Below are 27,338 nucleotides of genomic sequence, written 5' to 3'. Positions count from 1 at the left end.
CATAAATGTTTGCATATGCGTAAATAGTTATCAAAAGTACCAGGATTATAATTTTATACGTAAAATCGATACCTTAACACATGTTTTGTCAACCTAGAGAAATGAACCATTCTCAGTTCAAAAAGTTGGTATTTAAATAGAATATTAAATGATTTTATTATATCACTCTCAAACGCAATAGAATAGCTTTAAGATTCAATTTATAAATTAGGTGAAGTATCAGCTTGTATTTACAGACCGATTTGGTGTTGAATACGACAAGCTTCGTCAATATCTTTACTTTATTAAAGATTTTGAATAAAAGCATTCCTTCACTCAATTTCAGTATTCTATTTGTTGTTTTCCTCTTAATCATTTTGTGTCAAATAATTCTTTAATTCATTTGATTATTCACAGAAGATTTAATAATCTGAATAAACAAACTGTAAAAGTATTATTTTTTTTTAAATATGCGCTCCTTAATGAATCATTTGAGACATAAGCTTTAACCAGCCCAATGGGTAGCCTGTATGCAAATTTTCGTAAAAAATCATAATGGTATCGAAATTGTATCGTATGCCCTTAAGGAATATATCCGTTTGTACTGTATTAACACCAGGTTCAACATTTTTTCTTAGTAAAATATCCTGTACCATGTCAGAGAAATAGTCAGTTTCTATGTATGTTGGCGTTTGTTTTTGATACACTTGAATGTTTCTGATTTTCATTCGTTTGCTTTTGATTCTTGAAATGGTTCCCTCGGTTTTAATTCGTAACTTGGATTTATTTTCTCTCAACCGAATAAAGACTTATGAACAGCGGTATACTATTGTTGCCTTTAATCAAAACTATAGAGCCATCATTATCAGATAAGGTTTCCTTTTACGGAATTTCACCTTTCTCTGACACCCCTACCACTTGTCAACATTTCAAATAAATGGAAAGTATCTTTACCAAAGTAAATTGGAACAAAATAAAAGATACAAGCTAATGGAACACTCTGAAATGTGTTTCCCCATTCTGTTTGTTTCAACTGCATTTCGATTTGGTTCCGACTTATTATGTTTGAAAGACGTATCCATTGTTATCAACAAATCTTCGAAGCATTATAGTTAAATGATTTTTCTTAAAGACAATTTTTATGTCAATGTCTCCATGTCTAGAAACGTATGTACAATGTATTAGCGCATGTAAACCCCCGAAAATGCATAGAAAACATACCATATTTCCCTTTTGGGATGGTTATATAATAAACATTTTTTAATTAGAAGTATGAATAAATCACATTTCAAAGTATTTAAACAACCACATAGGTATGCATTTTCTTGTTAGATATGTTTATGTTAATCTATATTGCAATTCTAAATGCATCAAAAACAGTTTTAGAACATGATTGCGTATGGTTTTATTAAATACAATTCATAGTGAAGAGATGTTTAAATTCAATGCAGGTTCATTAACAAAATGTATATGTTCACATGTACATAACGTAGAATACAATCTTCCAATGTACAATCATTATGAGAAATGGACATCTAATGAAGACAGGATACCATAACAGCGATTGAAGTCACAAAGTGCACTTAATTTTTACCTTAGTATATTATTTCTAACAGAATAGGGTCATAAACATTGGATTTGTTAACGAACCAGGATGGACCATGCTATGCTATATACCTATCTTTATGCTAGTATCTTACAATATAGTAAAATGAGCATTTGATGGGGATGTAGGGGATGTTGTTTCCACAATGTTTAGACTTTTCTACGTTCAAGGGACATAGTTTTGATCATGCTCTATTTGAGAAAATATTCAACCTTATTCAAAGTTGACACATCATATTAATCTATATCTATATTAAGTTTGATTTGATGTGGATAAAAACAATAAAAGTGAGGCTGGAAACACGATTTGACAGATTGATTTTCCTGGTACTTAATTATGTTCAACAATATCTTTGTTGGGGGTCAAATAAAGAAATAATAATAATAAAAATAATAACTGAACAAACCGAAAATGAAAAAATGCGTAAATGTCTTAAAATTACACGTATATACACAAGGTCAATAAACGTTAAACATAAATTCTTGTTCGACATATCCTGTAATCAAGGATGAATCTTTCACTCGGATGTGTTCATTAATAATACTTAAAATATATAAAACAAACAGAAAACATTGACATTTTTTTCCTACGTTGTAATAATTTCCAACAATAGTATAACGTAGTTCACCAATATGGAGATTTTAAAGCACATGGATGATGGTCAAATTGAAAAATTGACACCGAGCTTAGTTTTTTTGTGTACTACATTACTAGTTAGAATTCCAGGAAATTTGATTGTTTATTGATTTATCGGCAAACCTACAGGAAGTCAGTTTACAGCACACTTATTTGGAGTTCGGCATGGACAGATAAGCTATTTTGTATGACTGGTACACCTTTTAATATAAGCAGAATTGTCCGATATTTTACGTACACGGAAAGATGGGCTTGTCAACTATTTACCCTGAGTTTTGTATTTCTTGTAATGGTTTCTTCAAGCCTTTTGATAGTGCTATCGATACATCGATATCGGCAAATCTGTATACCTTTCGATCGATAAATAACCTTAAAAATATCAAATATTTCGTACTTGGATGTATCGTTATTGGATTATAATTTTCCATTCAAGATGTTATGTTACAGCCTACCATTGAGTTAAAATTAACGCCAAATCTTACCGCCTATCATTGCCCAGTGAACTCTAGTAATACAACGTATGAATCTGTACACGATTATCTTCTAGTAGCATATTTCATATTGTGCCTTTTTACTCTCGTTATACTGTACTCCTTAATGGCAAGAAAACTGTATTTTCAAAGGGAAAAGAAAGAGTTGTATATTGGTATGAACAAAATGTTCAAGAATCAAAAGACCTTTCTGTTAAGATGACAAAAATAACAGTTACTATCAGCGTTATCTTTGCAGTCAGCAATATACCTATTATAGCAATAAAAGCCTTCGGAAAACATTTGGACAGGACAAGACTCACACAGTCGAAAAGTTTGACAATTGAGTTGTTCTCACGGACATACGTTTTAAATCATGTGACAAATCCAATTATATATGCCTTTTTCCATCGCAAATTTCGCAGACATGTCATCGATACTTTGGTTTGTCGTAAATTTTCCAAAGATGATTCAAAAGGAAGCAAACCAGAAAGCAAAAGTGGTACATCTGTTGATACAAATACCAATAGTAAATCCGTTTAATAGGAATCAAAAATATCTTATTTATTGAACCTTTCATGGACGATTTATAATATTATATGACTTGTTTTGATATATTGTATTAACATATTGTTGCCTAGTGTTCTTTTGTTCTTTTTTTCATTTAAATCATATGATATATATGAAAATAGAGATGTGGTATTAATTGGACAACCATCCTCCATAGACCAGATATGTGGCTGTTCAAAACTTAAGAATATCGTACCATGATCAACAATGAGCTATACCCATATCGCATGGAAGGCTATAAAGTCCCTGACTTAATTAACAAGAAACCTATAAGAACCAGTTTCGCTCTATGTAGTCTATATGTACCTTTACCAATGGTCACTTATAATAATGTAACTACAATACATGACGAAAATCATTTTTTACTCATATTTTTACTCATATAATGTTGATATTTTATTTGTTCACAGTTATGTAAATACAATACATGACGAAAATTTATTTTTTTACACATATTTTTACTCATATAATGTTGATATTTTATTTGTTCACAGATTCTCCCCATCTTCTTTAGTTTTTACCAAAAACAGAAAAAAAAAGACGGTAAAAATGTCATTTCAAAGGCAATACCTCATTTAAAAAGACAACTGACAGTTTCATCTTTTGCTGAAACACTTTAAGATCTTGTGTCTCCCTGATCAATTTATCCTTCTATAACAGTTTTCAAAACTGTATTAATTTTTTAGTAAAAAACGCATAGCCAAATTATAAAATTCTGTTAGAAATTTACTTTTCACATTTCTATCCATTCATTAAAATTTTAAAAAGAACAATCTTTTTGTGATAGATAGAAAAGAGATGTCAAATTGACTGCAAACTAAGTTTATGATATTTTGTATCAAATGTCGGGCTTGTATAAGTTGCCACATTCTGTGCTTTTGATTATCATACTTCTGAACAACAAAGAATTATTTCAAAAAATAATTTAAAAAAAAAAATCCGTTAGAACATGTACAATTTTGGTGAATAAAGCGCAATTCAATTTTGCCTAATGCACCAGGATCTGCCAGGAGCAGGATCTGCTTACCCTACAGGAGTACCTGAGATCACCCCTAGTTTTTGGTGGGGTTCGTGTTGTTTATTCTTTAGTTTACTAGGTTGTGTCATGTGTACTATTGTTTGTCTTTTTCATTTTTAGCCATGGCGTTGTCAGTTTATTTTTGATTTATGAGTTTGACTGTCCATTTGGTATCCTTCGTCCCTCGTTCAATTGTTTCCGGATAAGTTGACTCTTACGCTAAAACCTAGGCGTAATAATGTATCAGCGACATTTATGATTTCACTTTAAAGGTTGCACTTTGTCAATACAGCTGTTTCTCAAAACAAGTTTTTTTGGAGAGATATATAATTTTCATTCTTAATTCATTAGCGTACTGGTTCCCATGTATGATGTCGATGTTTCATCTCATAGAGACATGATTAGGGACTGTGACCAGTATAAACACATAATATTGCGATGAAAAATGAATTCGGAAGTAGGCAAAAAGTAAATGTAGGTGAATTATATAATTTAGTTTATACTGCATTCGTTCTATTTGAGCAGTCAAAATGCGTTGACTGTATATTTCTATGTCATATACAGTCACTGACCTGATATCACTTTTTCTCATGAATATTTAAACGGGAATTACCGAAATTGTAATTAATTATTCATACGACCTATTCAACCTGTTCTTGTTTCCAATGTATACAACGACTCAAACTTATTTCTTTTACAATTTTTAGAAAAAATATATTTCACTTACATCGATTAAGGGTTGCATTAGGAAATGAACATTTCATTGTGCTGTATATTTCTCCGCCTGCATGGTATAAGGCCTTTTCATAAAAGGGGAGTTTCCCAATATTTAAATCAAATAATAAAATTAACACATTAAACAACAATTGAAAATGTTTTTTTAGATTGCAGTATAAAGACAATAATAGTGCATTGACTTGACATATCAACGATATAAGGATTCGGCACGAAACGGGGGAAAAGCTCGGCATAGACTCGCTTTCCCTGTTTCTAAGCCTCATCCTTATATCGTTGATATGTCAAGTCAATGCACTATTATTGTCTATATAAGTTTAAACTCTAACACGTTCAGAGCATACACATGTTGTTTTAAAATATGACGCGCAGCCATATGTTTTGACCTTTGAATAAAATAGAAAGACATATGAACTTTCCATTCTAGGATGTATTTTTTTCTCCGAACTTCATAGTAAAAGTTTTACAGGTTAGCCGCAAAGGAAGTTCCTATGGGAAATTGCATTGTCTATATTTACAGAAATGCAACCTATAGTACCTTGAATTATCAAACCAGATTGAGGATTTTCACTTCATTTTAATTTAAAGTGAATGTTCACAAACACTATCAAAACTGAGTAGTATGCACAATTTATGTCCCCCAGCCCCGAAGCATATCCAAATTAAAATCAGTACTCTAAAGCTATAAACGAAAATAGTTGTTACATTTGCAATCATATCACATCTCTATTTTATAATAAAAATAAACTCTAAATAAATCTAATGCGTCCAAATCGCCTTTTATTACAAAAAATGTATCTGCCTCCAACAGGAACACTTATATTTATATAAATGAATACATATTGAGCTCTATGATCATATATGAACAAAGGTGACATAAAGTAATTAGCCAAGTTAATTATACGGCAAACTTTCCCAAGGAGAGTTTAAACTGTTGCTATTAAAAATATTTTGTCTACTGAGAGTTTTTTTTTAATGATATTTTTAGTTTTTTGGACACAACAAATTTAAAAAATAATAATTATTTTTAGGGCCATCATTTATCTCAAATTCCATCACCACAACATTCATCATTCCATTTTGACCTCGCTTTAAAGTCTTGTTTTGCATTCTCGTATCATAATTGAATTAACAAAAAAACAAAAGCTTCTATCAAACGTTTCATATAAAGCACAAAAGCATACATACAAATACACAATTCAACAATATATTGCATCACACAATTGTCACACTAATTATAATCAAAATTATTTCTAGCCCATCTTCAATACTGGTCATTCCTAAACAAAGTTACATGTTATTCTTGACATATGAAGAGAAGTTAGTATTTCCTTCTTTAAAAGCATCATAGTATGAAAACCAGATAAATCCATGATCCATTCCTTTATAATTTTCATGTTTTACATCATGACCGATGTTTCTCATCCTAGCTGCTAAAATATAGCCCTCATCTCTTAATCCGTCAAGATCGCAGGTCATGATTAGAGTTTTTGGTAAGGTTTTCAATTGCCTGTCTGTCATCATTAAAGGCGCATAATATGGATTAAGAAGTATTTTCTCAACTTTTTGCACATTTGGAATAGAACTTTCTACGTCATCATTTGGAACAGTTTGATATTTTTCTGGAAGAAGTTTCGGATCAACCAATTTTCTATACCTTTTCTTTGTTGCACTTGTCACGTGGCTATTGTTGACAAACGAATCGGTGTAGTTTAAATGACCAAACGCGTACATATTTAACCAAAATATCATCAACCCTTTTGTGACAAGGGTACATTCTTGTCTTGCAGGAATATCAAATTCTTCGAATGACGATAAAGTTAAATCTAAAGCTTGTAATGTTGGGTAGATAAGCACTTGGAACCGCAAAGGAGGTAACTTTAATTGTTGCTCTCCTATCTTCAACGAGACAGCCATTGCTAGATTACCACCTGCACTGTCGCCTGTTCGGAAGAAAAAATCATCAGCATTTAAAAAAAAACATTAATCATTCATAGCTTCAAATTTCTGTTTAACTAAATATTTTTTTGAAAAATTCTATTCATTTTCTTAAAAGTGAATATTTAATTGTATTGCTTAATTAGAAGCAGCTGTGGTTGGCCATGATCCAAATCTCATAAAATCCGTCAAGATGATACACATTACAAATAAAAGAAACTGAGGGAGTTGCATGAATATGTTCGTGTTATTACCTATTCAACATGAGTATAAGGTTTTTAAAATTTTATATATTTGAGCCTCAAGGATTTTTCAGGAGAAATTACATGTACTTGTCACAATTAGCATCTGGTGCAGTTCAAATACAGTAAATCGATTAAACAGAGACTTTTAATGGGAATAGGACATCCTTGCAAAAGATGCCCGAATAATTTAGGCATACAAAAGCGTACATTTGTAACGCGATTATAACATTGATATCACTGTTAGCGTTTGTGAGAAAAGAGAGATTGTCAGGTAGTAACAAATTATAATTTGAAAGCATCCATCTGTATCCTTTTTCTTTAGAATTTTCTAACTTTGGGAAATTTTTCAAAGAGGATAAGAAGCTTCCAGTTTTATTACAATTTACCTGCTAAACCAATTCTTTTAGAATCAACTCCATGGTTCTCTCCTTTTTGCAGTAAGTAAAGTGTTGCCTTTACACAATCGTCAAAGGCAGCAGGGAAAATGTGTTCCGGCGCTTTTCTATATCTTCAAAAAGGTAAGAAAGATGTATCATTATTACAAAAAGGCAAACGATACTAAACGGATTTTCAAACTCATTAAGTTGAAAAAAACCACTCATAGGCCAAAACGAAAAATGAAAAAAAAAACATCAATAGTACACAAAACAAGACATAGAAAACTTAAGCTGAGCAATACACTCAACCGAAAGTTCAAGCGCTCCAAAAGGGTAAGCACATCCTGTGTCACCCACTATCTTGCACATGTAAGAACACACTTGGATAAGTTAATTGTAGATGATACAAATATTCAAAATCGGCTTACCAACTCGTGATGAATGACTGTACATTTTTCGAAGAAATGATCTGTAATTTTTTTGAATGGACGATCTCATCTTAACCACTTTGAACTTTTTGTTCAATATTTTCTATGTAAGCAGCAACCCTCTATTAAATAGATTATGATTAGAAAATCGTATCAATTCGGAGATATATACTCCATATGCATATCCATGCTGCATAGAATGTAACTGCATTGAAATGGAAAGTTCACCATTTGGAAGCTGAAATCATCTTTTTTGCCGTGAAACTTTTTTCGCAAACGATAATAGTTGTCAATTACGAAATGTAAATCAAGCTATGATGCAGAATAAATGTCTCTGTTACAGATTTCTATAAACATATACTAACATTTACTGAAAAGAGGACTGTTGTCACGATACGGGTTATTATTTTCTCATATATTTCATGATGGTATAATACAAAACCCCTAACAGGCCGGATTGTACTTGAAATTCATATGATAAAGACATACTTTTTCAATCAGTTTATCTAAGGTATTGAGCTGAAATGTCAGTTACTGCTAGTAGTCCTTTGTTAATTTATGTATCATTGTCATTTTGTTTAGTTTTTTTTTATTTCTTTTTAACTGGCTATTACTGTCCGTATTGTTGTGTGTTTGTTTTTTCTACATTGTCTAGTGGTATAGGGGGAGGGTTGAGGTCTAAAAAAATATGTTTAACCCCGCCGCATTTTTGTGCCTGTCTGAAGCCTTTGGTACTTGTAAGACTTGCATGAGTTTTGATTTTAGTTTCTTGTGTATAGTTTGAAGTTTAGTATAACGTCCATTGTCACTGAACTAGTATACATTTTTGTTAAGGGGCCAGCTGAAGCACGCCTCCGGGTGCTGGAGTTTCTCGCTGCTTTGAAGACCCATTGTTGGTCTTCGGATGTTGTCTGCTCTTTGGTCGGGTTGTTGTCTATTTGACACATTCCCCATTTCGATTTTCAATTCTATTCAAATGTGCAAGATGTTTTTTTTTTCATTTACTGTCTCTTATCTGGTAATATTGTCCCTTCTCTATGTTTTTAAACCCAAATAATGATAAAGTGTGATCGCTTTTTGATAATTATTTTGAAAATTTTATATTCTTTCCTATTTTAGATAGAATTACAAGCTAAACATAATTGATTTCTAAATTCACCATTTTCTACATTTGAAAATGCCTGTACCAAGTCAGGAATGTGACAGTTCTTGTCTATTCGTTTTTGATGCGTTTTGTTATTTGATCTTGCCATGTGATTATGGACTTTCTGTATTGATTTTCCTCTGAGTTCAGTATTTTGTGATTTTACTTTTTTCATACCTAAAACCTGAATGATTTAATTGAATAATTATGTTGTGTTAGATGATGACACTATACTTACTCAACGAATATTGTGATAAACTGAGTGGTAGTTGACAATCTTTCCATTACATTTTCATATTTATCTGAAAAAGACATTACACGCATTTTCATCACGTAATTAAATTTGACTACTCGAACTAAGAATTCCCAGGATAAAAAACAAAAATCAACCGTAAAAGTTCAATCTTTCATTAATCATAACCTTATAATGAAGGTAATTGGTAAACACTGTCTCGGAAAGAATATATTTATGTTGGACACTGAATAAAGGCAACAGTAGTATACCGCTGTTCGAAAGTCAAAAATCGATTGAGAGAAAACAAATCAAGTCACATAAAGGACACCTGTTTAAAGCAAGGGATGGAGACACACAAACTAGTGATACTTTCTCAAAGACAAATTCTGTCAAATGTGAAAGCCAACTTTGTAAAAAAAAGTAAAATCACAAAAAAAAAATACGCCAAGGCAAATACACAACGGCAAATGTCTAAATCAAAAGCTTAAACAAGTCAAATCTCCTATTCCTGACTTTAGTTATAGAAAAGTGAAATATTAAACTATCAAAAGTAGAATTTCCGAAATGGGAAAAACTGCTGCGGCTGGTTATTGATACGAAGTGATGTTTAGAATATTTTGTGATAACCAAAATATCAAGCAGATGAGTATGTTCAAATGATGAAATCATGATCTTTCAGTCAGTTTAATTGAAGTCTGAAGCTGGCATGTCAGTTAACTGCTAGTAGTCTGTTGTTATTTATGTATTATTGTCATTTTGTTTATTTTCTTTGGTTACATCTTCTGACATCAGACTCGGACTTCTCTTGAACTGAATTTTAATGTGCGTATTGTTATGCGTTTACTTTTCTACATTGGCTAGAGGTATAGGGGGAGGGTTGGAATCTCACAAACATGTTTAACCCCGTCACATTTTTGCGCCTGTCCCAATTCAGGAGTCTCTAGCCTTTTTTAGTCTTGTATTATTTTAATTTTAGTTTCTTGTGTACAATTTGGAAATTAGTATGGCGTTCATTATCACTGAACTAGTATATATTTGATAAGGGGCCGGCTGAAGGACGCCTCCGGTGCGGAAATTTCTCGCTTCATTGAAGACCTGTTGGTGACCCTCTGCTGTTGTTTTTTTCTACGGTTGGGTTGTTGTCTCTTTGACACATTCCCCATTTCCTTTCTCAATTTTATATAAAACCTTTCAATACAATTTTTTGCAAAGCAACTAATACTTTTTGTGCAGAATTGAATGAAAAGATTCCAAGTAATGTTTTTTTTGTACACTTGGCGAAGAAACCATTGGTCACTTGTTTTTTTAATGTTAAATTAATCTTCAAGTGTGGCTTTCTTTTACAAATAATATAACACTTTGTTCTCAACATAGAAATGATGTTTCTTTGTTGCAAACATAAAATATTCTTATTGAACATGTAAGTCGTTATAACATGTTATATCCATAAATGTAAATCAAATGAACAAAAACCAAGTATGGGTGAGTAAATAGAATAAAAAAATAACCAAAAAAAAACAAAATTCAAGTTTGAGAAAATATTTGTTCCCTGTTACATGTTATATTTAACTAAATATTGTCTCATATTATCCACTTTTAACCTTAGTGAAAACAAAATAGTTCTATACTATGTCTCAGTATGAGCAAAGTTATTGATTACCTTCTAAATCATTTGGTCATTTTAGAGACTTGGCAATTATAGCGAAAATGGTGTGTTTCAATTTCTTTTTTCATTTCATCCAAAGAGCAAGAACTCAATCTTCCTCTCTGACAGGGCGTTTAAATCATATACTTATTTTTTGCTGTTTTGAGAGAATGCAATAAAAGTCACTCTATTCATATTGTAGTATTTAAAAACACATCAGTTGACAGACATGTATACGAAGACCACTTTTCATGACATAATATTCAAATAACATCTTTAGGTATTTCGCAATATTAAATCCCCTATTTATACTATATCAAAGATGTAGTGTGAGAGCAGTCCTTTTTCATGATTTTGTTATGATCTTTTGATACTACAAGATAATTATGCTTTTTATTTGATGATCTTGTGACAGAATATACAATGTACGTCCCAAACATGAGCCAACGACAACCACGGAAGTACAGGCTCAAGACTAGAAACAGGCACATATAGAAGGTGTATGATATCACAACAGATCTTAAATAATAAACTAGCAAAATGAATACAGCCAAAGAAATAAACATTGCATGTTCTCGCATGAGATATAAAATAATATAGCATGAACTATTGACTTACATTTTATGTTCTCTGAACAGTCCATTAGATACCATCAAAAGAATGAAGGGACTTACATTGCATAGTCTCTCAACATATATTATATAGCATGAATAGAAAACTTACATTGCATGTTCTATATAGTATTAGTTATTTTTAATTATGACTAATGGGCCGACATCGTCTGTTTTCCAAAGATGACTTTTAATACTATAAGAAGAATAGGGTGACTTACAATGCGTTTTCTCGACAGATCTTCAAATACTAGAGCATGAAAAGAGGGATTTATATTAAGATTTTCTCAATAAATCTTTCAAATTTATTTACCAGAGGTGTATAAACTATCTTCGCTAACCAAAGGTTACAATCCACTCCGTGGACAGAACGGAGTGGATTGTAACCCTTGTCTAGGGAAGACGAGTGTAATCATACCATCTGTGGTTCAATATACACATGTAATGAACTATTAACATACCTGCATCTAAAAACACCCAGCCACCACCATGGAAATATATAACAGCGGGTGTCAGTTTTGCTTTAGATGTTCTTGGATAGTATAAACGTCTTTAACTCCATCAAATACATCATCTACTAGCTATTACAAATAAAAATATCAAAAATATTATCTCTTTAATCAAAACAAGACAGAAAAAAGATACCGCATATATATAGATGTTACTGTCCTCAAAATATTTCGAGAAATTTTAAGATCTTTTTGAAATCATTGAATTGTCATTTTACTTAAAGCCAGACAATTTAAATTTAAATAGATATTGATAAATCATCCTCAGTTTTTAGCAGGGTCCGATATCCCCTGTGGTTAGTTTTCTATGTTGTGTTCTGTTAATTGTTGTTTGACTTCTTTTGACATGGGAAAATAAGTTTATTTTCTACTTATCAATTTGAATGTCTTTTTGGTATATTTCATCCTCTGTTTTAGACCCAAAAATATAACTGAGATCAAGAGATACACATTGAAATTTTGAAAATAAGTTACCATTCAGAAATAAATTAAAATCCGTTTAAAAAATAGACAAGGTTATGGCCAACAATAGTTTACCGATGACCAATGCCTATATATTTTGTGTGAATATACGACCTAATGTTTAACAAACCCCAAATAAGGATGGACGCTTAGACTAGCAAAACCGGGTGCGTCGATAGGGTTAATGTCACATACTCATTCGTGCATGCAACAAAATAAATATTTATCATTGATGGTCACATTTTTACATATAATTTGTCGCAAAATGTAATTAGTTTTTCGTGGTTAATTTTTCAATAGAGTGAAGTGAGGCAGTTGGAATAAACTTAATAAAACAATTTTGAAAGTATCGTTCCACTAACTTACTCAACTCATCTGTTTACTCAACAAATCAAATATATTGTTACTCATTCAACAAGTGTGTCATGAACTAGAAGTTCCGCCATAATACAAATTCAAAATCGAAATAATATTCTGAAACAGTATTTCTTCTGTAGAAAATATTTAGGTGTGTGTAACTGACTGCATACAGATTATAGAAGAGAGGCGAAAGATACGAACGGGATATTCAAATTCAATAGGCGGATAATAAACAGATAACGACGTGGCTAAAAAAGACAAACAAACAATTGTAAAGAAAACAATCATAGAAAACTTAGCACTTGGCAATATGAAACCCACCAAAGACTGGTGACCAGCGAGACATATGGCAACTGTTGTATTGCTTATAATGTACAAACATGTTAATTTGCCTAATTCGGAAGGTCACATTCGGGTGAAATGGACAGGATTGTTGTAACGAAATTTTGCACATAAACGCTATCATCTGTGAAACTAGAAAAATATCCGTTTAAAAGTAATTAATTATATACATATTTAGTTGTAATGCGGTTTAATTTTTCTTCAAAATCATTAATGAAAAAAAAATTCTATTAGTTTTTAATTGTACATAAGATAGACGTCTGGGTGCCGTTTACCCAACATCTCACATATTTATCATATTTGAAATAAAAGAAAAAGCATTGTATTTACGATCAAAATGTATCTATTTTTTAATAACTCACCTTGATATCCTTTATTGGCTTTGAAATTAACCAGTCAAGTAATGGATAAAATCCTAAACCACTCCTTGTTACATTAATCTTGGAAAATCCCAATACACCAGCAATCCTAGCCTGGAATAAGATATATAATTATTATTATAAATATCGGTTGCAGGTGATTTAGTATTTATAATATTTTACTCATGTTAGCGTTGGTAGATAAAAAAAAAAACTCATCAAAATACAAAACCGATTACTAGGAACGACAGACGCGCGTGTAGTCTACTCCATTCAGGTTCTCTCAAAACAGAATATAAGTAAGACCAAATCAAATACGAAGAGCATATATATGCAAAATTAACGAAAAAAACGTGTCAAATACGTCGTATTCTATCATATGCCTAGATAGAAAAACTGGAGTGTTTCCACATATAATACATTCATAGGATCACCGGAGCCACCAAGCATACTGGACAGTACAACAGACCACCAACATCAAACAGAACGGTTGGAATTCTACTTGCTTTAACTTTCGTATACGACATTGTCTAGCCGTCTTTTAATTTTAAAATGGCTAGACTTTAACTATAAATCTTTTATGACGCACTGTATAGCAGTTGGCCACTTACAAAATGACTGATGCCTTAGGCTTACACTCAATATATCATAATGCATATTCTAGCTGTTGCCACTTACAAAACGGTTTCTGACCTAACAGTTATAGAACGATAGTTGCCTCTATATCAATATATGATGTGACATTGCCATATATAATGTTTGCTTTATTATACAATAATTGCCAATTGATTTGATACAATGAGATATCAATGTTTGTTTGGAAAGTGATTAAGATTATAACACAATATTGACTGATGTACCTTTATTTTGATATTATAAACTAGTATTTCTGATGCGACTGTGAGAGGTTTTGCAAGCTATAAAACAAGGTTTGATTAACCATGTTCTACACACAAGAAATTGTTGTACCATTTCAAATATTTTCTATTCGTTTGATGTGTTTGAGCTTTTGATATTGCCATTTGATAAGGGACTTTCCGTTTTGTATTTCCTTGGAGTTCGATATTTTTGTTATCTTACTTTTTTATCAACCCAAATTCTGCCTTAGCTTTAATATATTTAGTTTCAGTTTGACTTGTGAAGTTTGCATGGATGTATTTTGCCTCTTTTCATAATGTCCTTTAAATGTTCATATCAACATTAATAACTAAAAAAGATTTCTGAATACGAATTAATCCTTATTTGTTATACTACTAGTATTACTAGCTCTGGTGTCCTTTCCCATGCTGTTTTAAAATCATACGTATAGAACTTTCTATTATAACAAAATGAAACATTGTTTTGTTTTACTCGTAAGGCTGGACTACAACTTACCACATCATTTATAACTTTAAGTGTAGAGTATGTAAATCGTTGTTTCCATGGTTCAGCTGCGTTTTCCGGAATTGGTATGTATAAATAGTAAGCAATGCAAAGTATTATAACTGTACATGTCAGCCAAGATTTCATTTTTTCTGTGAAATAAAATCATAATGAAAACAAAACAAATACGCTTAAAAACTAAATATAATTTATCTGTATACGATCGAGGTACTGACCGTTGAGTATGAAACAAATTCACACATAATTTCTCAAACACGCAAAATCATTGCGTAAATCATGTTTACGACATATTAATGAAGCGGTCACTAGATTTGTAAATGCACGATTACATTTTAATCAGAAATTATGCAAAGTTATTTTTCATTTTGTATATCATGTATATAATTGTAATGTGTGGATGCTTGGTATTTATTAAACACATTACGACGGTTGTATTTCTTTTTTGATTGTTTTCGTGTGTCAAATAAACATCAACTGTTTGTATTATTATGTGAAAATTATCCAGTATACATTTCTGTGTATAAGTTATAGTGTATGCGTTTCCCACATTTTTAACATATAAAGAAAAAAAGGGTCACTAAAATATTTTATAATAAAACGTACTTACCAAAAAGATATAAGTTTTTTCAAAACTTATCAGCTTTAAGCACACATGTGTTGCGACATACTTGTGTAAATGTGTAATTTACGAGTGTAATAGTAATACGACAGATGATATTTCGTTCAAGGTTAAAAACGAATTGCTTATTGCAACTGCCAAGTAGCATCCAGAGCTGCATTCATACTTCGTTTTTTACTTAAATAACATGATCTAAATATAAATATACTGTAGATGCATTAAGGACATACGATACAGTTACAGGGGAGGTAATGACGTTGCTAACGTAAAATGTTATTTTCGCGACGTCAAACTGTGACATATCGGGAAAAGATGCATTTTTCAGAGATTTTTATCATTCAAACTGATTTAATTTGAAAACGAGTTCATGGACCCCTATTTTTCAAAACAGCAATTTGTTTCATTTTGCAGGGAGATTATGTGACCCAAATTTTATAAAACTGTAAATAGAGGATTTTTTTTTATTTTGATAAACATGCAGCAAAAAATGACGTATTTTCCTCAATGCATGAACATTTGATAAATATGAGTTATTTCTGAATAAAAAAATGCACAATTTTTAAGGATACTTATAAAATATAGAAATTACCAATTATTAAACAAAAAACAATTTGTGTTTATCTTTTATAACAAAAGAGTTATGTCTTTCTTTCGAAAAAGAAATTACGGCCACAAATCTGAATTTTGAACAAATGTACAAAAGTTCGACCTCATTTTACTCAAAAAGTAGCACATGAAGGTATATTTTTTATTACATATTTGATTTCATCTAGTAAAAAATAGCCTATATGCAAATTTTCACGAACTTGTTAATACAGGATCAAAACTGTATCGTATGCCCTTAAATGCATAACATAATGCTATGATATCAGCTAAACAAACCTTGTCATTGGCAGAAAAACACTTTAAACTTTCCTATATCATCAGATGTAATGTTATACGGTAGTTTTTATACATAATATCAATTTGATTCACCTTGTCGTACGGTACGACAAGGTGAATTAAATTGATATTATGTATGAATTGAAAAACAAGTTCAGATAAAAATTTAGACATCAAACTACCCCAATTTCTTTCACCTTTCTCGTCATATCTGTTTTGGAGATAATTTTCATTGTTATATAAATAAACCCAGTGTAAATGAACTGTAGTCAAACAACGCATATTAGATGTTTGTCTACACGCTACATAACTCACTTTTGTTTGATTTCGGGGTCATCTCGATATGGAGCAGGATCTGCTTACCCGTCCGGAGCACCTGAGATTACCCCCAGCTTTTGGTGGGGTTATATCTTTTTATTTCTAGCCATCGCGTTGTTATTTTTTTTTAAATCTATGAGTTTGGCTGTTCCTCTGGTATCGTTTGTCCCTCTCTAAAATAGATAGTGCTGAGACTAAACTACTTTCGAAACAAAGCTACATATTATTGAGCTCATGTCCTGTAAGTTGTTTATTTTAGACTTTTTATATAATTTGAATAAGTGTTTTACATTTTTATAAATTTAATAAGAGAATTTGAGTCATCGATTAAGCATTTGACTTTGAACAATGTATGTTTCTCACTGAAACATGTTCTAGAACTTCCGAGTGAAATAAGCAGACAGTGAATACATTTATGTCACCACCAATATCTGATATATTAGTAGCGATAAGTAGATGATCGTAAGTTAAATATTAAATTCATAAGAAGCTTGTTAGTTTAATATGTGTTCATCATTGCAAAGATCTTTAATGTTTATAATATCATCATCGTTGCCAATTCTAATATATGATCATTAGTTTAATATGTGTTCATCATTGCTAAGATCTTTAATGTTTATAATTTCATCATCGTTGCCAATTCTAATATATAATCGTTAGTTTAATATGTGTTTATCGTTATTCTAAGCTCTTATATTCATAGTGAAGGGCTTTCAGATGTTCACAAGGTTAATTTGCTCTACGTTGCTTAGTTCTCAAATTGCCGTGGGTACACTATGTGCATCGGTGATAAAACAGGGACGAAAGATACCAAAGGGACAGTCAAACTCATAAATCGAAAATAAACTGACAACGCCATGGCTAAATAATGAAACAGACAAACAATAGTACACATGACACAACGTAGAAATCTTAAGAATAAGCAACACGAACCCAATCAAAAACTAGGGGTGATCGCAGGTGCTCTGGAAGGGTAAGCAGATCCTGCTCCACATGTGGCACCCGTCGTGTTGCTTGTGTGATAACAAATCTGGAAAATAGTCTAATTCGGTAGGTCAAATTCATGAAAGGGAAGGGGATTGTAGTTAAGACGTAAGGAACATATCCGATATCATTTGTGAAACGGTTATTCCATAACGGTCAACCAACTCGTGATGCCGTCCGTATAATTTACGAAGGGATGATTTCAACTTCACCATTTGGAACTCTTGGTTTAATAGCTTCCTTGTGAGCAGCAAACCCTGTATCAAGAAAATCATGATAGGAAATGCAAGCACGGGGATATCGTATCAATTGGGAGATAGATACCCCGTATGCAAGTGTTGCTGGAATATTGCTACGTAGGAATGGAAAGTTCACAATTGGAAAGCTGAAATCATCTCTTTTGTCGTAAAGTTTTGTTTTCAACCGAACCTCATTGTCAATGTATAAATGTAAGTCAAAATATTAGGCCACCTTAACTGTATCTGTAGTATCCTTTATCTCTAGGTCGATGGGATAGATGCGTTCCACATAGCCACCAAATTTTGAATTATTTAGTGAAAGAACATCATCTATATCACCAGCCCAGTAGTCAGCATTTTTGTACTGACATGAATTATCATTGAAATGGTTATATTTATAAATTTACTGTTCACAAAATTTTGAATGTTTGAAATAATAAGGATTTTCTACCTCAAACATAGATTACCTTAGCTGTATTTGGCAAAACTTTTAGGAACTTTGGTCCTCAATGCTCTTCAACTTCGTACTTTATTTGGCCTTTTGAACTTTTTTGGATTCGAGCGTCACTGATAAGTCTTTGGTAGACGAAACGCGCGTCTGGCGTACATACAACATTTAGTCCTGGGGTGGTGTTCTCGAAAGTATCCTAAGATTCGTCCTAAGACATATCTTAGACAAATTTTGGGATGGACTTAGGATCAACTTAGGACACTCTTAAGTTGTGTCTCGAAGCTATCTCAGACGAATCTTATGGTAGGACGTCCTAAACATATCCTAAGTCGAAATTTCAAATCGTTAATGTAATTTTTCGATAAAACATTTATTAATGACAAAATTATTTCATAAAATTGTTTACGAATCTTATAATAACATGTACAGAATTAAATGCATAATTACCAATGTAAGTATTTCAAAAAGAATTGTTATTTAAACTGGAAAACAATTTGTTTCGAAATGAGAATTAAATTTGTAACTTGTAATCGTATCGTGAAACACGAAGTTCAAAGTTTAAAATCATGCACAATTTATTAATATACGATTTAATAACCGATGGTGCGTTTCATTTCATGTTCATTTTCACTTAAAATAATGAGAAAAAAGCGAAATCCAAACTTTATTACACTAGGATGAAGATAGGATGATCTTAAGTCACCTTATTGGGTGTCCTAAAGTTAGGACGAAAAATGAGATATGTCATAAGTTAAGAGAGCTTCGAGAACACGACTTATGACAAAGACTTGTCATAAGATAGACCTAGGAAACGTCCTAATCCTAAGATAGCTTCGAGAACACCACCCCTGGTATCTATGATGAGTTAATCTATATAGCGAAAAGTAGAGTTAAAGGATATCGCTGACTATATTTCTTCCTAAGAAGTTCCTGCATGAAGTCAAGTCTCACAATAATAAAGAAACAAGTCGGCAGGTAGAGAGGCACAATTTGTTTTGCAACGGTAAATAAATAAAACTAACATTTTTTGAAGAAAGCAACAATAAAAGTGCAAAACATTTATAATATGATGACGTATCAACGTATCGACCATCTTAGAGCTTGGCAACGATGAGTAATAAAAATAACGAACGGCTGAGAGCTTAACCTCTATACAAATCTCCGACAGTTTAAGATCTAAGGGACGATAGGCATTTTAATACCATGACTGTTCGAGAAATAAGCATGTTGTTCATATAAAATCCACAGCCGTCTGAATCAATACGAACGATGAACATTTTAAACTCAAGAATGATTGATACCTAAGAAACAATGAACATATTAACTCAGACTTTCGTTTGATATGTTTGAAGTTTGATTTTTCAATTGGATAACGGACTTTGTTATGAATATTTCTCTGAGTTCGATATCTATTGATTTCACCATTTGATTGCGGACTTTCCGTTTTGAATTTTCTCCGAATTCTGTACTTTTGTAATTTAACTATTTTTCAGTCATATCTATTAATATAAAACTATTAATATGATAATGACGATATCCCCCTTAAAAGCTGCATTATTCGGATATCCCACAAAAAGTTTTTAAAAAAGATCTTGTGGAATATTTGAATATATACAGATCCTTCGAGATTGATAATATTTTAAAATAGAGTGGTAGTCACGGCTCCGTGTTGACGATCCGTTCTTGGACCTTTAATAGAGTGTTAGTCACGGCTCCGTGTTGACGATCCGTTCTTGGACCTTTAATAGAGTGTTAGTCACGGCTCCGTGTTGACGATCCGTTCTTGGACCTTTAATAGAGTGTTAGTCACGGCTCCGTGTTGACGATCCGTTCTTGGACCTTTAATAGAGTGTTAGTCACGGCTCCGTGTTGACGATCCGTTCTTGGACCTTTAATAGAGTGTTAGTCACGGCTCCGTGTTGACGATCCGTTCTTGGACCTTTAATAGAGTGTTAGTCACGGCTCCGTGTTGACGATCCGTTCTTGGACCTTTAATAGAGTGTTAGTCACGGCTCCGTGTTGACGATCCGTTCTTGGACCTTTAATAGAGTGTTAGTCACGGCTCCGTGTTGACGATCCGTTCTTGGACCTTTAATAGAGTGTTAGTCACGGCTCCGTGTTGACGATCCGTTCTTGGACCTTTAATAGAGTGTTAGTCACGGCTCCGTGTTGACGATCCGTTCTTGGACCTTTAATAGAGTGTTAGTCACGGCTCCGTGTTGACGATCCGTTCTTGGACCTTTAATAGAGTGTTAGTCACGGCTCCGTGTTGACGATCCGTTCTTGGACCTTTAATAGAGTGTTAGTCACGGCTCCGTGTTGACGATCCGTTCTTGGACCTTTAATAGAGTGTTAGTCACGGCTCCGTGTTGACGATCCGTTCTTGGACCTTTAATAGAGTGTTAGTCACGGCTCCGTGTTGACGATCCGTTCTTGGACTTTTAATAGAGTGTTAGTCACGGCTCCGTGTTGACGATCCGTTCTTGGACTTTTAATAGAGTGTTAGTCACGGCTCCGTGTTGAAGATCCGTTCTTGGACTTTTAATAGAGTGTTAGTCACGGCTCCGTGTTGACGATCCGTTCTTGGACTTTTAATAGAGTGTTAGTCACGGCTCCGTGTTGACGATCCGTTCTTGGACTTTTAATAGAGTGTTAGTCACGGCTCCGTGTTGACGATCCGTTCTTGGACTTTTAATAGAGTGTTAGTCACGGCTCCGTGTTGACGATCCGTTCTTGGACCTTTAATAGAGTGTTAGTCACGGCTCCGTGTTGAAGATCCGTTCTTGGACTTTTAATAGAGTGTTAGTCACGGCTCCGTGTTGACGATCCGTTCTTGGACTTTTAATAGAGTGTTAGTCACGGCTCCGTGTTGAAGATCCGTTCTTGGACCTTTAATAGAGTGTTAGTCACGGCTCCGTGTTGACGATCCGTTCTTGGACCTTTAATTGTTTACTTTTACAAATTGTGACTTGGGTGGAGAGTTGTATCATTGGCATATACACTACATATTCTATCTATGTAATTAAATTAACGGTAAGTATTCAGATTGCTTGAACAAATGTGATGATTTCTATTTATTATCTGAATGCTTATAAAACATTATCACTGTTCCTTTATACGTCAATGATTGAAATCGTAGAGGGTTCCTCAATTCGGAGTCCGACAGATCCGTCCCTAAAGTAGTGTATAAACGGGTTGTAAATTGTTATAAAACGTCCTGGTTTTATACTGGTCCAGGTGAAGAAGGGAAATGGATTGTCATAGTCTAGGTAAAAGGCGACATATGTTTCCTCTCCATTTTTGTCCTGAAAATCATAAATTATAAATAATAATACAATGCATTAATTGTTCAATTTATGGTTCAAAACTACCTTAAAATTGCTGAACTTGAAAATAAAAGGGAAAAAGAGAAGGTTATGAGTGACGTTTTCGCTAGTGCCATTTCTGAATACGACTTAACAAATGAAGCAAAATTAGTCTACCGCTATTTAAAAGTCATAAATCGATTGAGAGAAAACAAATCCGGATTAAAAAATAAAACCGAGGGAAACAAATCAACGATAAGAGGAAAACAAAGAAAAAACAGAAACACTGAACTGCAAAAAAAAATAAAATCACCCGACAATGTAACACACATATAAACGAACTATTAATAAGAACTGCCATATTCCCGACTTGGCACAGGACATTGTAAGAAAAAAATGGTATTACGGAGTGTTTACTTGCAATGGGTAACAAGGTGAAGGCCATCAGTTTAGCAGGGACAGTTTAAGCTCCCTATGACATTAGCGTTGATCTATCTTTATTTTATTACTTATTGGACTTTATATAAGTTTTCGTACGTACCATCATACCTTTTTTTTTATAACAAATGCAAAGGCAAATGAATGAAAAGCTGAAACGGAAGTTTCCAAAGGGATTTACAAACTCATATACTGATGACAAACTGAAAATGCAATGAAAAAAACTACCCAAAAAACAAACAACACAATACAAAACATAGCATAGAAAAATTATAGACAAAACAATCCCTACAAAAAAACCGGAAGTATTTTCGTGTGTTCCAGAAGGGTAGGTATATATTTGGCCAATCACGTGTTTATGCAAAAGTCCTCATTAGGAAAACTTTACCAACTTTGATACTGCGCGACATTTGTTATATTTAAATACGCGGGAACCATAAGAAAACAGTATTATCCTTCTTTTACCGCCAAGCGATAACTCTAATTTAAAAGGCTAAAATATGATCTGAACTCATAGTGCCTTAATTTTCTTTGCTACAAAAAAATGAAAACAAAACGTTTAATAATGTATTGTGTCCGAAGCGCTTTTCTGGATTTACCTTCATCAGGAACGCTCAAAGCAAAACATTTGAAATACGAAGATGTATAAGTACCGGAAATCGTTGAAGAGCTATAATAAAATATAAAAAAAAATAACTAAAATGAATAGCCAAATTCATCTAAAGCCAATTTTGCCTGAGGTAGTTAGTTTCACAATAATTTCAAAATTTATAAATGGACAATTTTAGTAAAGTTTGTTAAATCATGTCAGTACCGAATTACTGACTACTGAGCTGATGATACCCTCGGGGACTGATAGTCCAACAGCAGAGGTATCGACCCAGTGATCTAAAAAATTGAAAACAACAAACTTCACTAAAATTGTAAACTGTACGTGATGCTTACTCAATATCCCAAACCTTAAAACTGGATTATTTGTATTTAATAATAATTCAAACGTTTATCAGGAATAAAAATGTCAAACTATTCCAATGAAGTTAGCTAGGAGACATATTTCTAGATATTAGTCATGTATAAATCATATGGACAATGGTTCCAATCCTATTAGTACATGTTTATACCTACCTGTATATAGATACAACGTCGTTGTCTGTAATGATGATATCTGGGAATAAAAGCAACAAGAACATCATGTGTTTGTGGTCGGAAGAATATGTTTTCAGTTTGAACTTCTCCTAGCAAATATAAGATCTTTTGGTGTGGGAACCGAGTTTGTGCCAGTTTGATAGCTCTCTGGAATTTTTCTTCAGTGGTAATTGCAGTCATGGATTGATTTTCTTGCTGTGGAAATGACGAGAACGGATTAAATGTTGAAAACCCGGGCCCTGTACTAAAAGACGAGCGATATTCGGAGTTGCCTTCCCGATATAGACATATTGATTTATGATTTTTCCAATCATTTTTCTGACATATCTTTGAACAATAAAACACCTTTGTACACTTTGCGCATTTCTTATCGGTACTTTCACCGCAAACAGAGCATGTATTTTGATCATTTTTACTTTCAGTTTTGATCGTTGACTGCAATTTCTGGTTCTCGGTTTGTGATTTCATAGTCTGTTTTTTGGGGTTTGTAAGTGATTCATTTCCCTCATTTTCTATCTTTTCGCCATCAATCGATGTATTAAAGCATTCAGTTGGTTCAATTTCTGTAGATATTTTCTTTCCGCTCTTGGTTGTTTGTATATTTGTTTTATTGCATTTTAACTTATGTTCAACCCATCCTGCTCTTTGACAAATCGTTGAACAATAAGAAACCATGTAACACCCAGTGCATCGTTTTAAAGCTATCCCTGACCTCTGACACCTGGCACACTCCATTTGCATAGACAGGTGAATGTTTATGGTAGGTATTCTATAATAAAGCAAAACATTTTCTTTTACCGCTGTTCTGCTCAATAAACATTGTTAATGAGAAAATTACTTCGTCTGTTCGTTTTGTTTTGAAAATGTATTATTATTTTTCATCTTATTTTTTTTTTTTTTTTGGGGGGGGGGATTTTTTTTGAATTTTCATTCGTACAGGTATATCCCCTTCGGTCGGCTCGATGCGTATGCTGGTCCAGGTTTCCTTGACCAGGGGGATCCCCAGTTTTAAAGTATAGTCAGCACTCCTGTGTTGACATGACATACAATTAAAATGGTCATAATTCGTGCCAGGTAGCTAAAAACAACTTATTTATCAATAACACATGTTCAATTAAAGCAAATTATTTCGTAACGCAATGAATCATTCATTTCCACCTAATTGTCATTGGAAACAAAGCATTGTGTTCCCTTTCTTCTAAACAAAAGATTAGTTAATGTATTATAATCTATTCAAGACGTTTGAAACCAAAAACTATAGTAAAAAAAAAACTTAACAAAAGATAAATTGCCGGTATTTTATTAATCTTTTGATACCTTTACAAAAAATTGAAAGAAAAGTCGTTAGAATTATAATGACTTTATATACATATAATCTATTTAGGATAATTAGTTGGTTTTTTTTAAACATTTTTTTCTTTCAGAACCGAACATGTCCACTTAGGCCGGTATGCAATGACATCTGAATAAAATTAACGGCATATATTTGTGAATAGTTTTTTGCTATTTTGTTCATTTCGTATAGTTGTGAGGAGGTAACCCATTGATATCTACACACAATCACCCTAGTTATTATAAAAAGTTATTAATATTATAGGGTTATTGCATGAATATTGGGGAATGTTGTCCCGAGTAGAATTTTATATTGCACGAGCTTGTGAGTGCAATATGTGTTCTACGAGGTACAATATTCCCCAATATTCATGCAATAACCCTTTTATTGTATAGCAATATAATATTTGAAAGTAAAACTTTGGTTTAAACTAAGATTTTGACGTTGGTGACGTCATGAATTTTGAAGATTTATTGCACTAGAATGAATGAGAACCAGGATCAATACATTAAACTTTTATTACACTCCATTGTTGAAGCATATGATACAAAGATCATGAAATGTCATTTTTCATATCACATCCATTATCAGCCCTCGGTCAATATCAGCCCTCGAGCCATGCCGCTCTTCGGCTGAAATTGAACCTAGGGCTGATAATACATGCAATATTATCAGATTATTACATGGAATTTTTCATATCGCATGTATTATCAGCCCTAGGTTCAATATCAGCCCAAGAGCGGCATGGCTCGAGGGCTGATATTCACAGAGGGCTGATAATGGATGTGATATGAAAAATGACATGTCATGATCTTTGTATCATATGCTTCAACAATGGAGAGAAATAAAAGTTTAATGTATTGATCCTGGTTCTCAAATAAAAGTTCAAAGAGTGAAAACATCATTCGAAAGCGCATGCAACTAATCAAAATCAATAATACAGAGCTTTTATTGACGGTCTTCCTCCAAAGATAATAGTAAAACTCTTTTTGATATTGAACTTATCTTGTTGTTTCTTGTGAATGAACAGAATTCATATGATGAAGACATAATCTTTCAATCAGTTTAATTGAGGTCTGGAGCTGCCATGTAAGTAACTGCAAGTGAAACTTTCGTTTATTATTGTAATTTAAATTTGTTTATTTTCTTTTGTTACCTTTTCCGACATCGGACTCAGACTTCTCTTAAACTGAGTTTTACTGTTCGTATTGTTGTGACTGTGTTTGTTTTTTCTACATTGGCTAGAAGCATAGGGGGAGAGTTGTGATCTCAAAAATCATGTTTCACCCCGCCACATTTTTTCCTGTCCAAGTTTAGGAGCCTCTGGCCTTTGTTAGTCTTGTATGATTTTTACTTTTAGTTTCTTGTGTGTTTAATTCGGAGTTTTGGTATGACGTCCATAATCACTGAACTAGTATATATTAAGAGGCCAGTTGAAGGACACCTCCGGGTGCGGGAGTTTCTAAATGCATTGAAGACCCATTGGTGGTCTTCAGCTGTTGTCTGATCTATGGTCGGGTTGTTGTCTCTTTGACACATTCCCCATTTCCATTCTCAATTTTAGAAGTTTATTTAGTTATTTTTGTTAATGATCTAGGTTAAATATGTCTTTAAATTAGTTATATAACTGTTAAGGTTGATGTGGACCCTATGACTACAATGGCTGCGATGTAACTTCAAAATTTGTTCGGAGTAATGACCAACCTGAGTATCTGGTAAAGTTTTAAGGCATACATGTCAAAGATATATAAAATTCAAATGCATTTTACATCTTAGAAAATGAAACTGTTTTTGGTGCATTTTTTCTACAGAACTTAGGATCACTTAGAAGTGCTAACATAAAAAAAAAGAGATGAGAGACGGATTTAAGAACTCCATCATAGGTAATAATCGAATTTATCTAAACTATACGGATTGAAATGAACAGTAGATCTAGAGGGATGATGGATTCCTGGCAATGCTATATCATGAAACTTTTCCAGATACACAGGTTTGTCTGTTCTCATGGTAAATGTTGAGGGAAAAAACGCAGACAATTGAGCAAGTGTCAACATGAACTTTTTAAAACAATATGCGCATACGTCAGAAAAAGAACACAAAGAAAAAACAGAATCAAAATAATATTTTATATTTTATACAACATGTATTTCTTATTAAATCATTAGTTAACCGTCTTAATCTTTTCGTATGTATTTTTAAAATTATTATTATAAATAACTTACCTTATAACTGTCAATGTTTGTCAACCGGTATGACAAGCTATAACACCTAAATTGTTAAAGGTACATGAATTTTTCGTAAAATGTGTAAAAGCGAAAGTAAAATTGATACTGCATGATATTAAGTTTTCAAGAATATTTTTTTTTAATATTTGCAAGGGAGAGCCGAAGTCAATAGATATAAATAATTGACCAGTCTTTTGGAAATTGGTGAAAGCATTTTTGAGTTATTGTTCCAAAACTGAAAATCCCCCGCTTTTTAATGAACAAAACCCCAACTCAAAAACGTAAAATCTAAAATTTAAAAAAAAGACGAAAGGGAGTTACTTTTAAATAGATATAAACAATTCAC

The 27,338-nt window shown here is 32.7% G+C and overlaps 2 protein-coding genes across 2 annotated transcripts; both read right to left on the bottom strand.

The window, feature by feature from the left end:
* Positions 1-5,809: 5,809 nt before the first annotated feature.
* LOC134712691 (arylacetamide deacetylase-like) lies at positions 5,810-15,805 on the bottom strand. Its single transcript, XM_063574481.1, has 7 exons — positions 15,660-15,805; positions 15,044-15,183; positions 13,673-13,783; positions 12,099-12,218; positions 9,385-9,448; positions 7,584-7,705; positions 5,810-6,957 (listed from the first exon to the last, which is right to left on the bottom strand). The coding sequence occupies exons 5-7, from the start codon at positions 9,429-9,431 to the stop codon at positions 6,305-6,307; spliced, it is 822 nt and encodes a 273-aa protein (XP_063430551.1). The 5' UTR covers positions 9,432-9,448; positions 12,099-12,218; positions 13,673-13,783; positions 15,044-15,183; positions 15,660-15,805; the 3' UTR covers positions 5,810-6,304.
* Positions 15,806-21,601: 5,796 nt separating this feature from the next.
* On the bottom strand, positions 21,602-27,222 carry LOC134709796 (uncharacterized). The gene is made up of 3 exons (XM_063569939.1): positions 26,990-27,222; positions 23,414-24,203; positions 21,602-21,850 (listed from the first exon to the last, which is right to left on the bottom strand). The coding sequence occupies exons 2-3, from the start codon at positions 24,173-24,175 to the stop codon at positions 21,659-21,661; spliced, it is 954 nt and encodes a 317-aa protein (XP_063426009.1). The 5' UTR covers positions 24,176-24,203; positions 26,990-27,222; the 3' UTR covers positions 21,602-21,658.
* Between the last annotated feature and the right edge of the window lie 116 nt (positions 27,223-27,338).

This window comes from Mytilus trossulus, chromosome 3, assembly GCF_036588685.1.
Source record: "Mytilus trossulus isolate FHL-02 chromosome 3, PNRI_Mtr1.1.1.hap1, whole genome shotgun sequence".
Classification (NCBI taxonomy): domain Eukaryota; kingdom Metazoa; phylum Mollusca; class Bivalvia; order Mytilida; family Mytilidae; genus Mytilus; species Mytilus trossulus.
Note: the sequence above shows the minus strand (reverse complement) of the source record. Positions and strands in the feature narration are given on the sequence as shown.

Bases quoted from the DNA above. Each gene is read 5' to 3' on its own strand.
- LOC134712691 (XM_063574481.1), bottom strand. From the start codon at position 9,431: ATGGAAAGATTGTCAACTACCACTCAGTTTATCACAATATTCGTTGA. The intron at 7,706-9,384 runs GTAAGTATAGTG...ACCTTTTTGAAG, and splicing joins TTTATCACAATATTCGTTGA to ATATAGAAAAGCGCCGGAAC. The intron at 6,958-7,583 runs GTAAATTGTAAT...TCTTCCGAACAG, and splicing joins TAAAAGAATTGGTTTAGCAG to GCGACAGTGCAGGTGGTAAT.
- LOC134709796 (XM_063569939.1), bottom strand. From the start codon at position 24,175: ATGCAAATGGAGTGTGCCAGGTGTCAGAGGTCAGGGATAGCTTTAAAA. The intron at 21,851-23,413 runs GTAGGTATAAAC...TATGATTTTCAG, and splicing joins GACGTTGTATCTATATACAG to GACAAAAATGGAGAGGAAAC.